This window comes from Microtus pennsylvanicus, chromosome 14, assembly GCF_037038515.1.
Source record: "Microtus pennsylvanicus isolate mMicPen1 chromosome 14, mMicPen1.hap1, whole genome shotgun sequence".
NCBI lineage: Eukaryota > Metazoa > Chordata > Mammalia > Rodentia > Cricetidae > Microtus > Microtus pennsylvanicus.
This window is the reverse complement of record NC_134592.1, coordinates 6,526,936-6,540,066: the sequence shown is the minus strand read 5'-3', so window position 1 is coordinate 6,540,066 and position 13,131 is coordinate 6,526,936. Positions and strand designations below refer to the sequence as shown.

At 41.6% G+C, this 13,131-nt stretch overlaps 2 protein-coding genes across 3 annotated transcripts in view; one reads left to right on the top strand and one right to left on the bottom strand.

Moving 5' to 3' along the window:
• The window catches only part of Atp5mj (ATP synthase membrane subunit j), a 47,065-nt gene extending 35,710 nt beyond the window's left edge, over nt 1-11,355 (bottom strand). The window contains exon 1 of the mRNA XM_075947778.1: nt 11,349-11,355. The gene's annotated coding sequence lies outside the window, so the exon portion shown is untranslated. The remainder of the gene's footprint in view (nt 1-11,348) is intronic.
• The window catches only part of Tdrd9 (tudor domain containing 9), a 104,664-nt gene that overhangs the window by 23,379 nt on the left and 68,154 nt on the right, over nt 1-13,131 (top strand). The window contains exons 3-7 of one of the 2 annotated variants that reach the window (XM_075947775.1): nt 1,029-1,126; nt 2,351-2,572; nt 3,051-3,173; nt 10,454-10,534; nt 11,280-11,444. In XM_075947775.1, the coding sequence (XP_075803890.1) occupies nt 1,029-1,126; nt 2,351-2,572; nt 3,051-3,173; nt 10,454-10,534; nt 11,280-11,444 (689 nt within the window). The remainder of the gene's footprint in view (nt 1-1,028; nt 1,127-2,350; nt 2,573-3,050; nt 3,174-10,453; nt 10,535-11,279; nt 11,445-13,131) is intronic. The other variant, XM_075947776.1, reaches the window with a different exon arrangement.

Sequence of the window (13,131 nt, the reverse complement as noted above, 5' to 3'; positions counted from 1 at the left end):
AGACAGACAGATACACTCACACACACACACCAACCAAACCAGAAAAGTTGGGAGCCACAGTAAGAGAAAGCAAGACACAACAATGAAGAGCTTCCATTTCAGTGAGCTTGTCAGTGTGAAAGGCTGTCAGAGCCTGCAAAGACCAGGACTAGGGATGGCTTAGAGAGAGATTCTTTCCCAGGAAGGATTAGATTTTCTTTGAGAGATTGTAACAGATCTCAATTTGCTGGCTATGAAGTGAAAAACAACTACCACACACTTGGATCCAGAGCCAGGAAAAGATTGGGCCGGAGAAAAGTGTGGGAAGATCTGGGTTTGATCGTTAATGTCACCCCAAAAATTTTAAATATGTGTCTATATATAAAATAGGGGTTGGAATACAAGGCCTGGGGTTTGACCCCAGCACCACAAAATAAAAAACAAGTTAATCACACGTTATTAGACTGATTGTGAAAAAGATGTTTTTAAGGTGAGGACAGAAAGGAGCTTGTATGCAGGAAGGGATGAGAGGGGGGAGAGAAGGGGACCGTAGAGGGAGAAGGGTTCTCAGGGCGATCTGGGAGAGGGGCAGAAAGGCTCATGAGCTTGTTTTGAAAGTAAAACATGGTTATCTGTGGACGGTCTGTGCATGAACTCCAGTGTTTTGTTCTTGGCAGTGGTGACCAGAGGCAGTTTAGGATTGTAGGACAGCCAGCACAGGCACACACATTTAGCTTGTAAATTGTGTTTATCATTTTGTAGCAAGGATTGTACACTTCACCACTGTGCACACCACCAGAATCCCATGTCAGTGAGGCACCATTGAATCAGGTGCAGAATGCTGTGTGTGTCAGATTTGTTAACTTAGGGGCAGTGTAGGCCAGGGTGTTGGTGACTGGGATGGAAGTCTGCATCATTACTGGTGGGCTCACGGGGGGGGAGGGACTGTGGATGTGTGTGTCCACAGGCCATATATACAGATTAGATAGCTCATTGGCTTGTGTAATTTCTCTTTTCAGCTAAGAAATGACTGTTTTGTCTGAATACAGGTCTCCAGTCATCACTGACTAAGTTAAGCAATGTGACATGCATCTTGGAGGCAACTTATAAATATCCTGATTTGCCTATAAATCGGTGCAAAGAAGAGGTAAATTTACTTTTTGCTAATGTGATTTTTGCTGCTTGAATAAATGCCTGAAGCATTACACTGCTGGTACTGGGTGGGGGTGGGGGTGGGGAGGTGGGGGGGCTCAGTGTGCACAGCCAAAAGAAAAGTCAGCAGCATCCATCACACACCCAGGCCAAGCTTGTCTGTGCCTGCTCACCTGTGATTTGCCACACTGACAGCCACCAGCACTATCCCCTCACTTCCCTGGTGGAGCTCTTTGATGAAGCTGCACACAGCAAGTCTTGCTATGGAGAAGGCACATACCCTAGCATCTGCACGGGGTTTCCTGTGCTCTGGTTGATTTAATCAGACAAGCACACATCCTTCTGTTAGCAGTGCAAGCCACCTCTAGCAGTAGAATGCTTAGGTTTTTGAGTAGTTATATGTTATTAAGCATGGTTAAAATTAAGTATATTTGAACCATTATTAGTTATTTTAGTGAAAAAAGAAATTTTAGATAAAATAGGAAATGTTCCAAATTTCATTTTTATTTTGATGAAGATTGAATAATGCTTTATTGAGTAGTTATACTTTATTAATTTTAGATTCTGAAATTCAAATTAATTTGTACTTGCTGACCATCACTGAGTGTTAGAAAGGATGATTAAGATCTTATGATAATGCTCATACTCTTAAAGGGAAAGTGAAGTTAATTGTTTAAAATTCATCTGAAGAAGCCAGGCCCTAGTGGTGCACGCCTTTAATTCCAGCATCTGGGAGGCAGAGGTAGGCGGATCTTTGAGTTTGAGGCCAGCCTGGTCTACAGAGTGAGTTCCAGGATAGCCAGGCCAGGGTTGCACAGAGAAATCCTGTCTCAAAAACAAACCCCCAACACCTCTTCACAAAAAATAAAAAAGAAAGAAAAAGAAGGAAGAGGAAGAAGACTGTACATTGAGAACTATAACCCTGGTTACTTTACCTGGGTTCCACAGCTCTCTACAGTTATGCACTGGGTGTGGTGGTCCCACTTGTAAGTCTAGTCCTTGGGAGGCAGAGGACCACTGGGTTGCATAGTGTGGCCTTGTGTCATAGCCAGCCAGCCAGCCAGTTATTGGTTGTAGAACTGATTTGAAAGGTAACCATTTTTAGTACTCTTGTTCTTTTGTGGTGTTGAGGTTGACTGTGCCTTCTTAAGACGGACAGTATCTCATGTTGCTGTCTAACCTGTGCTGATTATGGAAGGTCGCTTTTTTCAAATTCCAGGTTATTTCTTTGATAGAAAGCAATTCCGTGGTGATCATTCACGGAGCCACAGGGAGTGGTAAGAGCACTCAGCTCCCCCAGTATATCCTGGACCACTACACCCAGCGCTCTGCCTTCTGCAACATAGTGGTCACGCAGCCTCGGAAGATAGGGGCCAGCAGCATTGCCAGGTGGATCAGCAAGGAGCGCTCCTGGACTCTGGGTGGATTGGTGGGCTACCAGGTGAGACACAGAGAGCAAGGGGACTTTCTCTTCTTGTTATTCTTTTTACTCTATATAAGTTGATGTCAGCGTGTAACTATTTTCTACTGGAAATTAAAGAGCAGAATTGTATATTTAAGAACAGTGGAAGTAAAATTCTTAAATTTGAATCTCTTTCCCAGTTGAGTATGAGAGAATGGAGAATTCTCAAAATTATGCTTTTTAATTTTTAATATTTTAATTAGACCTCTATAGTCTGTAAAATATTGTCACATGAAAGTATAGGCAGCATCACTGGATAAGCTAATCCCTGCCCAAAATGGAAGAAAAAAAATCAGTTTGAGAACATGACTTTCATTTGGACCCAAATAGCTTCTGAAATACAGTCATTTTTATTCCCTTCCTTAGGTACAACAGATAGAGCTTGTTTGAGTAGGTAAATGGGGAGCCATTGGAATCTGTGTTTTTCTTTCCCTCTCTTTTCCTTCCTCGTCTTTAGGTAGGGCTGGAGAAAATAGCAACAGAAGACACTAGGTTAATTTATATGACCACGGGAGTCCTACTCCAGAAAATCGTGAGCGCCAAGAGTCTGATGGAGTTCACGCATGTCTTCATTGACGAAGTGAGTGCTCCCCCGTTTGGGCGGTCCCTCTTCCCAGAGCAGCGCAGGCTGCCATTTCTCTTGGTCTTTGAGAATGTAGGTGGATGTGGAGGACCAGGACAAAGATGGCCTTTTAGAGCCTACTGCATAGGCAGTATAGCTGCAGGTGGGATCCCGCACCTGCTTCCTGTGAATGAGGTTTCCTGGAGCATTTACCGTCCCTTTTTCTCGTGGGGTCTGAGTTGCCGTGGCCTGCATCTCAAGAGAGTGCAGCAGCTGCACTGCTGGCCACACTGGGGAGGGTGCTGGCTTCAGTCCACACGTGGAGGTGGACTTTCTGCCTAATCAAGGAGGACAGTAGTTTTAAAAAGTTGGGCTGATGGTGTAGTTCAGTGGTAGAGTACTTACTAGCATAGGAGAGGCCCTGATTTAAACCCAGCACTGCAGGAAACCCTTCAATAAAGGCAACACATATTAATCTACTCTGAAAAAAAATGCTTAGTTCTTTTATAGTTATAATAAAGTATTGTGAACTCTATTTTTGTGCCTGCTTTAATGTTCTTTTTTTAACTTTAAAATTTGTACTTGTTTGTGTTCTGCTGTGCCATGTACACAATTTTTGAAGTTGTTCTCCTTCTATGGGTTCTGAGGATGGGTCTCTGGTTACCAGCTGTCACCTTTACCCACACATCCTCCTCCTCCTCCTCCTCCTCCTCCTCTTCCGTTTTTGAGACAGGGACTTTTTAAAATTGTTTTTATTGAGCTATATATTTTTCTCTGCTCCTCTCCCTTCCTCTCCCCTCCCTTCTGCCCCACTTCCATGATTCCCATGCTCCCAAGTTACTCAGGAGATCTTGTCTTTTTCTAATTCCCATGTAGATTAGATCCATGTATGTCTCTCTTATGGTTCTCATTGTTGTCTAGGTTCTCTGGGATTGTAGGCTGGTTTTCCTTGCTTTATGTCTTAAAGCCACTTATGAGGGAGTACGTATTGTATTTGTCTTTCTGGGTCTGGGTTACCTCACTCAATATGATGTTTTCTAGATCCATCCATTTTCCTGCGAAATTCAAGATGTTATTATTTTTTTCTGCTGTGTAGTACTCCATTGTGTAAATGTACCACATTTTCCATATGCATTCTTCAGTCGAGGGACATTTAGGTTGTCTCCAGGTTCTGGCTATGACAAATAATGCTGCTATGAACATTGTTGAACACATGTCCTTGTGGTATGATTGAGCATCCTTTGGATATATACCCAAAAGTGGTATTGCTGGGTCTTGAGGAAGGTTATTCCTAATTTTCTGAGAAATCCCCACACTAATATTCAAAGGGGTTGTACCAGCTTGCATTCCCACCAGTAATGCAGGAGTATTCCCTTTATCCCACAATCTCTCCAGCATAAGTTGTCATCAGTGTTTTTTTAAATTTATTTTTATTTATTAAAGATTTCTGCCTCCTCCCCGCCACCGCCTCCCATTTCCCTCCCCCTCCCCCAGTCAAGTCCCCCTCCCTCATCAGCCCGAAGAGCAATCAGGGTTCCCTGCCCTGTGGGAAGTTCAAGGACCACCCACCTCCATCCAGGTATAGTAAGGTGAGCATCCAAACTGCCTAGGCTCCCATAAAGCCAGTACGTGCAGTAGGATCAAAAGCCCATTGCCATTGTTCTTGAGTTCTCAGCAGTCCTCGTTGTCCGCTATGTTCAGCGAGTCCGGTTTTATCCCATGCTTTTTCAGACCCAGGCCAGCTGGCCTTGGTGAGTTCCCGATAGAACATCCCCATTGTCTCAGTGTGTGGGTGCACCCCTCACGGTCCTGAGTTTCTTGCTCATGCTCCCTCTCCTTCTGCTCCTGATTTGGACCTTGAGATTTCAGTCCGGTGCTCCAATGTGGTTCTCTGTCTCTGTCTCCTTTCATCACCTGATGAAGGTTAATATTCAGGAGGATGCCTATATGTTTTTCTTTGGGTTCACCTTCTTATTTAGCTTCTCTAGGATCATGAATTATAGGCTCAATGTCCTTTATTTATGGCTAGAAACCAAATATGAGTGAGTACATCCCATGTTGCTCTTTTTGGTTCTGGCTTACCTCACTCAGGATAGTGTTTTCTATTTCTGTCCATTTGCATGCAAAATTCAAGAAGTCATTGTTCTTTACTGCTGAGTAGTACTCTAATATGTATATATTCCATACTTTCTTCATCCATTCTTCCATTGAAAGGCATCTAGGTTGTTTCCAGGTTCTGGCTATTACAAACAATGCTGCTATGAACATAGTTGAGCATATACTTTTGTTGTATGATAGGGCATCTCTTGGGTATATTCCCAAGAGTGGTATTGCTAGATCCAGGGGTAGGTTGATCCCGTCATCAGTGTTTTTGATCTTGGCCATTCTTTCAGGTGTAAGATGGAATCTCAGAGTTGTTTTGATTTTCATTTCTCTGATGACTAAGGATGTTGAACATTTCCTTAAGTGTCTTTCAGCCATTTTAGATTCCTCTGTTGAGAGTTCTCTATTTAGGTCTGTACTTCATTTTTTTTTATTGGATTATTTGTTCTTTTGATGACCAATTTCTTGAGTTCTTTGTATATTTTAGAGATTAGACCTCTGTCTGATGTGGGGTTAGTGAAGATCTTTTCCTATTCTGTAGGCTGTCATTTTGTCTTGTTGACCGTGTCCTTTGCTTTACAGAAGTTTCTCAGTTTCAGGAGGTCCCATTTATTAACTGTTTCTCTCGGTGTTTGTGCTACTGGGGTTATATTTAGGAAGTGGTCTCCTATGCCAATGCATTCAAGTGTACTTCCCACTTTCTCTTCTATAAGGTTCAGTGTGGTTGGTTTTATGTTGAGGTCTTTGATCCATACAGACTTGAGTTTTATGCATGGCGATAGATATGGATCTATTTTCATTCTTCTACATGTTGATATCCGGTTATGCCAGCACCGTTTGTTGAATATACTTTCTTTTTTTCGTTTTATATATTTTTTTCTTCTTTGTCAAAAATCAGGTGTTAATAGGTCTGTGGATTGATAACTGGGTCTTGGATTTGCTTCCATTGGTCCTCCTGTCTGTTTTTATGCCAATACCAGACTGTTTTCAGTACTGTAGTTCTGTAGTACAGGGATTGTGATGCCTCCAGAAGTTCCTTTATTGTACAGGGTTGTTTTGACTGTCCTGGGTTTTTTGCTTTTCCATATGAAGTTGAGTATTATTAGTCTCTGTAGATTGCTTTTGGTAAGATTGCCATTTTTACTATATTAATTCCACCTACCCAAGTGCATGGGAGATCTTTCCATTTTCTGGTATCTTCTTCACTATCTTTCTTCAAAGATTTGAAGTTCTTGTCATACAGGTCTTTCACTTGTTTGGTTAGAGTTACTCCAAGATATTTTTATGTTATTTGTGGCTATTGTGAAGAGTGATGTTTCTCTGATTTCTTTCTCAGCCCATTTATCATCTGTGTAAAGGAGGGCTACTGATTTTTTTCTAAGTTAATCTTGTATACTGTTACATTACTGAAGGTGTTTATAAATTGTAGAAGTTTCTTGGTAGAATTTTTGGGATTGCTTATGTAAACTATCATATCATTAGCAAATAGTGAGAGTTTGACTTCTTTTTTTTTTTTACTTGCATCCCCTTGATCTCCTTTTGTTGTCTTATTGCTCTAGCTAGAACCTCAAGTACTATATTGAATATATATAGAGTGGACAACCTTGTCTTGTTCCTGATTTCATTAGCATCGCTTTGAATTTCTCTCTATTTAGTTTGATGTTGACTGTTGACTTGCTGTATATAGCCTTTATTATGTTTAGGTATATTTCTTGTCTCCCTGCTCTAAGACCTTTATCATAAAAAATGGCATGCCTTTAATCCCAGCACTTGGGAGGCAGAGACAGGCGGATCTCTTTGAGTTCGAGGCCAGCCTGGTCTACAAGAGCTAGTTCCAGGACAGGCTCCAAAGCCACAGAGAAACCCTGTCTCAAAAAACCAAAAAAAAAAAAAAAAAAGCAAATGATGTTGTATTTTTCCGAAAGGTTTTTCAGTATCTAACGAGATGATCATGTGGGTTTTTTTTCTCAGTTTGTTTATATGGTGGATTACATTGACAGATTTTTGTATGTTGAACCATCCCTGTATCTCTGGGAGGAAGCCTACTTGATCATGGTGGATGATTTTTCTGATGTGTTCTTGAATTTGGTTTGCCAGTATTTTATTGAATAGTTTTGCATCAATGTTCATGAGTGAAATTGGTCTTTAATTCTCTTTCTTAGTAATGTCTTTGTGCAGTTTGGGTATCAGGGTAATTGTAGCCTCATAAAAAGAGTTTGACAATGTTCCTTCTGTTTCTGTTGTGTGGAACAATTTGAGAAGTATTGGTATTAGTCCTTCTTTGAAAATCTTCTAGAATTCTATGCTGAAACCATCTGGTCCTGGGCTTTTTTTTGGTTGGGAGACTTTTAATGACTGTTTCTATTTCTTCAGCAGTTATAGGTCTGTTTAATTTGCTTATCTGGTCTTGATTTAACTTTGGTAAGTGGTATTTATCCAGAATATTGTTCATTTCCTTTCAGTTTTTCAATTTTGTGGAGTAAAGGTTTTCAAAATATGACCTGATGATCCTCTGTATTTCCTCCGTGTCTGTTATGTCCCCCTTTTAATTTCTGATTTTGTTAATTTGGATACTCTCTCTCTCTGCCTTTTGGTTAGTTTGGATAAAGGTTTGTCTATTTTGTTGATTTTCTCAAAGAACCAACTCTTTGTCTCATTGATTCTTTTTGTATTGTTTTCTTTGTTTCTATTTTGAAGAGCTGAAATCAAGCTCTCAATTTGATTATTTCCTGCCATCTAGTCATCCTGAGTGATTTTGTTACTTTTTCTTCTAAAGTTTTCAAATACTTTGTTAACTCACTAGTGTGTGATTTTTACAGCTTCTTTATATAGGCATTTAGTGCTATGAACTTGCCTCTTAATACTGCTTTCATTGTGTCCCATAAATTTGGGTATATTGTGTGGTCATTTTCATTGAATTTTAGGGAGTCTTTAATTTCTTTATTTCTTCCTTGACCCATTGATGATTCAGGTGAACATTATTTAATTTTGATATGTTTGTGGGCTTTCTGAAATTAGTGTTGCTGTTGAATTCTAATTTTCAGCCAAGGTGATCTGATAAGATACATGGGGTTATTTCAATTTTTTGTACCTGTTGAGGTTTGCTTTGTTTCATAGTATGTGATCAATTTTTGGGACAGTTCTATGAAGTGCTGAGAAGAAGGTATATTCTTTTCTGTTTGGATGGAATATTCTATATATGTCTGTTAAGTCCATTCAAGTCATAACATCTGTTAGTTCTCTTATTTCTCTGTCATTCTTTTCTGTCTGACTGACCTGTCCAGTGGTGAGAGTGTGGTGATGAAGTCTCCCACTATTAGCGTGTGTGGTTTAATGTGTGATTTCAGCTTTAGAAGTGTTTCTTTTACATATGAGGGTACCCTTGTATTTGGGGCATAGATGTTCAGTGTTGAGATTTCCTTTTCATGGATTTTTCCTGTGACTAATGTGAAATGTCCTTCTTTGGCTCTTTTGATTTTATTTTGAAGTCTATTTTGTTAGTTATATTAGAATAGCTACACCAGCTTGTTTCTCAGGTCCATTTGATTAGAATTTTTTTTCATAATCCTTTATTTACTCTGAGGCTCTGTCTGTATTTGAGGTTGAGGTGTTTGTTGTGCTCAACAGAAGTATGGATTCTGTTTTTATATCCAGTGTGTTAGTCTGTGTATTGGTGAGTTGAGTTTATATTAAGGATATTAATGACCAGTGATTGCTAGTTTCTGTTATTTTAGTTTTCATCGTTGGTGATATTATTGTGTCTGTTTTTCCCTTTGGGATTTGCTGCTGTGAGATCATTTATTGTCTGTGTTTTTGTGGATGTAGCTAACTTCCTTGGGTTGGAGTTTTCCTTCTAGTACTTTGTGTATGGCTGGGTTTGTGGTTAGGTATTGGTTAAATCTGGTTCTGTCATGGAATATGTTTTGTCTGTCTATGATGATTGAAAGTTTTGCTGGACATTGTAGTTTGGCCTGGCAACCGTAGTCTCTTAATATCTGCATAATGCTTGACCATGACTTTCTGGCTTTCATTGTCTCCATTTTTTTTTTTTGAGACATTGACACACTATGTATTCCTGGCTGCCTTCTCTTTCCTGTTCTCTCTGCCTGCCCTGCCTATCCTTCCTTCTGCCTTGCTATTGGCTGTTCAGCTCTTTATTAGACCATCAGGTGTTTTAGACAGGCAAAGTAACGCAACTTCTGAGTTAAACAAATGTAACATAAAAGAATGCAACACATCTTTGCATCATTAAACAAATGCTCCACAGCATAAACAAATAATTGGGCTTCTTTTGGAAAAAGGTCCCTTGTCCCTGCAGCTTTAGGTGGGGCAGGGTAGTATGGATGGAGCAGTTGTGGGTCTCTGAGTAGGACTGGAGTAGTGCTCCTTTGTGGTCATGATGAAGTTCTGCCTCCTTGCCCTACACTCTGACCTTGTGTGATGATTTACCAGCTTCTGACTGGCCTCTCTTCTCCAGGGCCAACCTCCAGTCTATTCTGTGAGCTTCGGTTCTTTTTATCATTGAACACGACTTGCTGCTCCCCGCTCAGCATTAGACTGGAGCATATTCAGCCCCACACTTGTTAGAATAACCAACCATGGCAGAGGGGTCAGCAGGGACTCATCAGGCAGTGTTGCTGGGAAGTGGGCAGGGCCCAGAGGGGCTCAACATTGCTCTGCCCTAATCCCGGCGGGGAGGGTGACAGTGACCCACGTGCTAGCCTTTGATTGTGGGCAGGTGTTCGTGAGTAACCCAGAAAGCTGTACTGACCTGAGCAACCTGGTTTAGCTGAACATCTGCTGGGGCAGGGAAGCCCTCTTTACCCTCTCATCAAGTGACATGAGCATCCTTTGTAAAATTTATTTTCATGTGTGTGATGTGCATGTTTGCATGTGCTGGCACACGTATGTGTGGGTACATGTGCTTGCTCATATTTGTAGTCATTCTGCCCACTCTCCACCTTGTTCAGTGAGACCCAGAGCCTGCCTGTATGACTAGCCAGCTTCCTCTGAGGATCCCACCATCTGATGCTGGGATTATAGGCTTCATGTTTATCTAGTGTTTACCTGGATTCTGGGAATCAGAACTCTGGTTCTCATGCTTGTGCAACAAATTATTTGGCCACTGAGCAGTCTCCCCAGCCCTGGTGTGTGCATTCCTGATGCCAGGGGAGGGTGCCCTCTTTATTCTGTAGGTGCACGAACGAACCGAGGAAATGGATTTCCTGCTGTTGGTCGTCCGTAAGCTTTTGAGGACAAATTCACGTTTTGTGAAGGTAAATTTTTATATTTCATTCTATTTCTCCCATTTTAACAATTTGGTACTATGCTAATTGGTTTCATCAATATTATATAAACCTAGATATATCTGGCAAAGTGATTCTTAACTGAGAAAATGCCTTCATAATATTGGCCTGTAGGAAAATCTGTAGGACATTTTTTTTAAAGATTTATTTATTTATTATGTATACAACATTCTGCCTTGATGTATGCCTACACGCCAGAGCAGGGCGCCAGATCTCAGTACAGATGGTTGTGAGCCACCATGTGGTTGCTGGGAATTGAACTCATGACCTCTGGAAGAGCAGCCAGTGCCCTTAACCTCTGAGCCATCTCTCCAGCCCCCCTGTAGGACATTTTTTAAATGATTCATTTGGACATATTCTGCCCACTGTGGGAGGTGGCATCTCTCATTTTAATATTTGTAAAAGTTTGTTATTTATTCTTGTGTGTTATGTGTGCCATGTGTGGGGCATGTGGAGGTCAGAGGTCAGCTTCTAGGAGTTCTCTCCTCCACTGTGGATTTCAGGGACTGAACAGTTCCTCATTTGAAAAAAATAGCTTTAGAGTAACAGTAAAGTCTTGAGTACTCTTTATACTGTTTAATTTGTATAACACACAAGAAAAAAATCAAGATATTCTGTTTAAAACTTAGTAGTTTCTAAATGGTGAGAGGATGAGAAGGTGGGTCTGGTTCTGAATTGCTCACGTTACTCATGGACAGGGCTCTCTTCACTCCAGGTGATCCTCATGTCTGCCACCATCAACTGCAAGGAATTTGCAGACTACTTTGCTGTTCCTGTTCAGAACAAGATGAATCCTGCATATGTTTTTGAGGTGGAAGGAAAGCCCCACACTATTGAGGAGTATTATCTTAATGATTTGGGGCACATCTATCATAGTGGGGTACGTCCGGTGCATTTCTTCTTTTATAGTGAGTGGAATTTGGTTTTCGACTAAACCGTGAATTCCCCTGCTAATTCTAAAAGGGTCATGCGGCCTTTTAGAACCTGTCAGCTGACACATGGGAGGAAGCTACTGGGCTTTTCTATAAGATGGAGCATAGTAAATATTCGTATCACACATCCCCATGAAAGTTACTGAGACTTCATGCATCACTCATGTTGAAAAAAAATAAGATTTTAGTGATTATAAAACTGTAAATTTATTTGATGGGTAAATTTACTTGAGATAGAATTCTGGTTAAAAATTTCTGGTATAAGGTGACTTGAGTTGAACCTAGAATTGTACTGTAACAGCGAAGACTTGGGCACACATTCTCATAAGAGGCTGATGTACAGTTGCTTTCACACATGCGCGGTACATTAGAGGTCTCAGAAGTTTAAAGTAGAAGCAGGCATGACACACTTCCTCTCTCATCCTTCTGAGTGTGCTCAGTGAGAGAGTGCTTTGTGCAGCTGTGTGAGACTGGTGGCTCCGTTCCCAGCTCATGGACAAAAAGTCTAAAGGAGTTAAAGGTTGCCTTCTCCTGTCTTCTTGTCTGTTTACCGTCAGGCCTGCTCCTGCAGGGCCCTAGGATCCTCCTCACACACCTGGGCCTGCTCCGGCAGGGCCCTAGGATCCTCCTCACACACCTGGGCCTGCTCCTGCAGGGCCCTAGGATCCTCACACACTTGGTCCTGCTAAGCAAATACGGTACCATTTCTTCTTTTTCAGAGATGGTATACTCTCTGCATACAATTTTTGCCTAGATCTCCTTTTTATATCAGCAAATATTTTTTCCTGTTTTTCTTTTAGAGTTGCATGCTGTTCCTCCATGTAGTCTCTAGTGCCTCTGCTCTTACTGCAGTAGCGCTGCAGTGACTAACGCTGCTGCGTGTTGTCATGCACACAGGATAGATAGCATGTCTTGTAGTATGTGGTTTCTCAGCCTCAGGATTACTGGTATTTTGGGCCAGAGAGTTCTGTGTGGCAGGGGACCCTCAGCACTGCAGGATGTTTCTTCTTGCCCTTGATCCAGCAGATGCAAGTAGCACACCTCTCTATTATCACAACCAAAAATGTCCCCAGACCATGCCTTCCTGGAGCCCATGAGCCCAGAAGAGATTGCTGTGACAAAGAATATATGTGCTTGCAGTTTGATGGCTGCAGCAGGAGTTGAACTTCTTTCTGTTGAAGATGTCTGCAGTGTTGAACAGCTCTGCTAGAATGAGCTGCCAGTTAGGTTTCGTCAGACATCAACGTAAGACAGTTCTTTGTGGAAACATTGAAAAGGGGGTAAAGTCAACTGTGGGCATCTATTCTGTGGGGCCCTGTGGTTGGACCAGGCCAACTTCTAGAAGCTACGGCCCTTTGGCTGACTCTGGGTTGTGTTCAGCTGTTTGAAGGGCACCTAGCTTTACCATTGCTCACCACAGCCTATCCTTGGTGCCTAGAAGGCACATTGTAAATATTTCAGTCCATGGTCAAACAGACTTCACTGTGTACTGATTTGTGTTTGGGCGTTTGGGGGAGGGTGCCAAGGTTGGAATTCAGGCCCTGTCTAGCTAAGGTAGATCCCCCCAGATCCTGTCCATACCTGTAAGCTATGAAGGTGGTGTTTTGTGTTGATTCTGTTCTACAACTTCCAGCA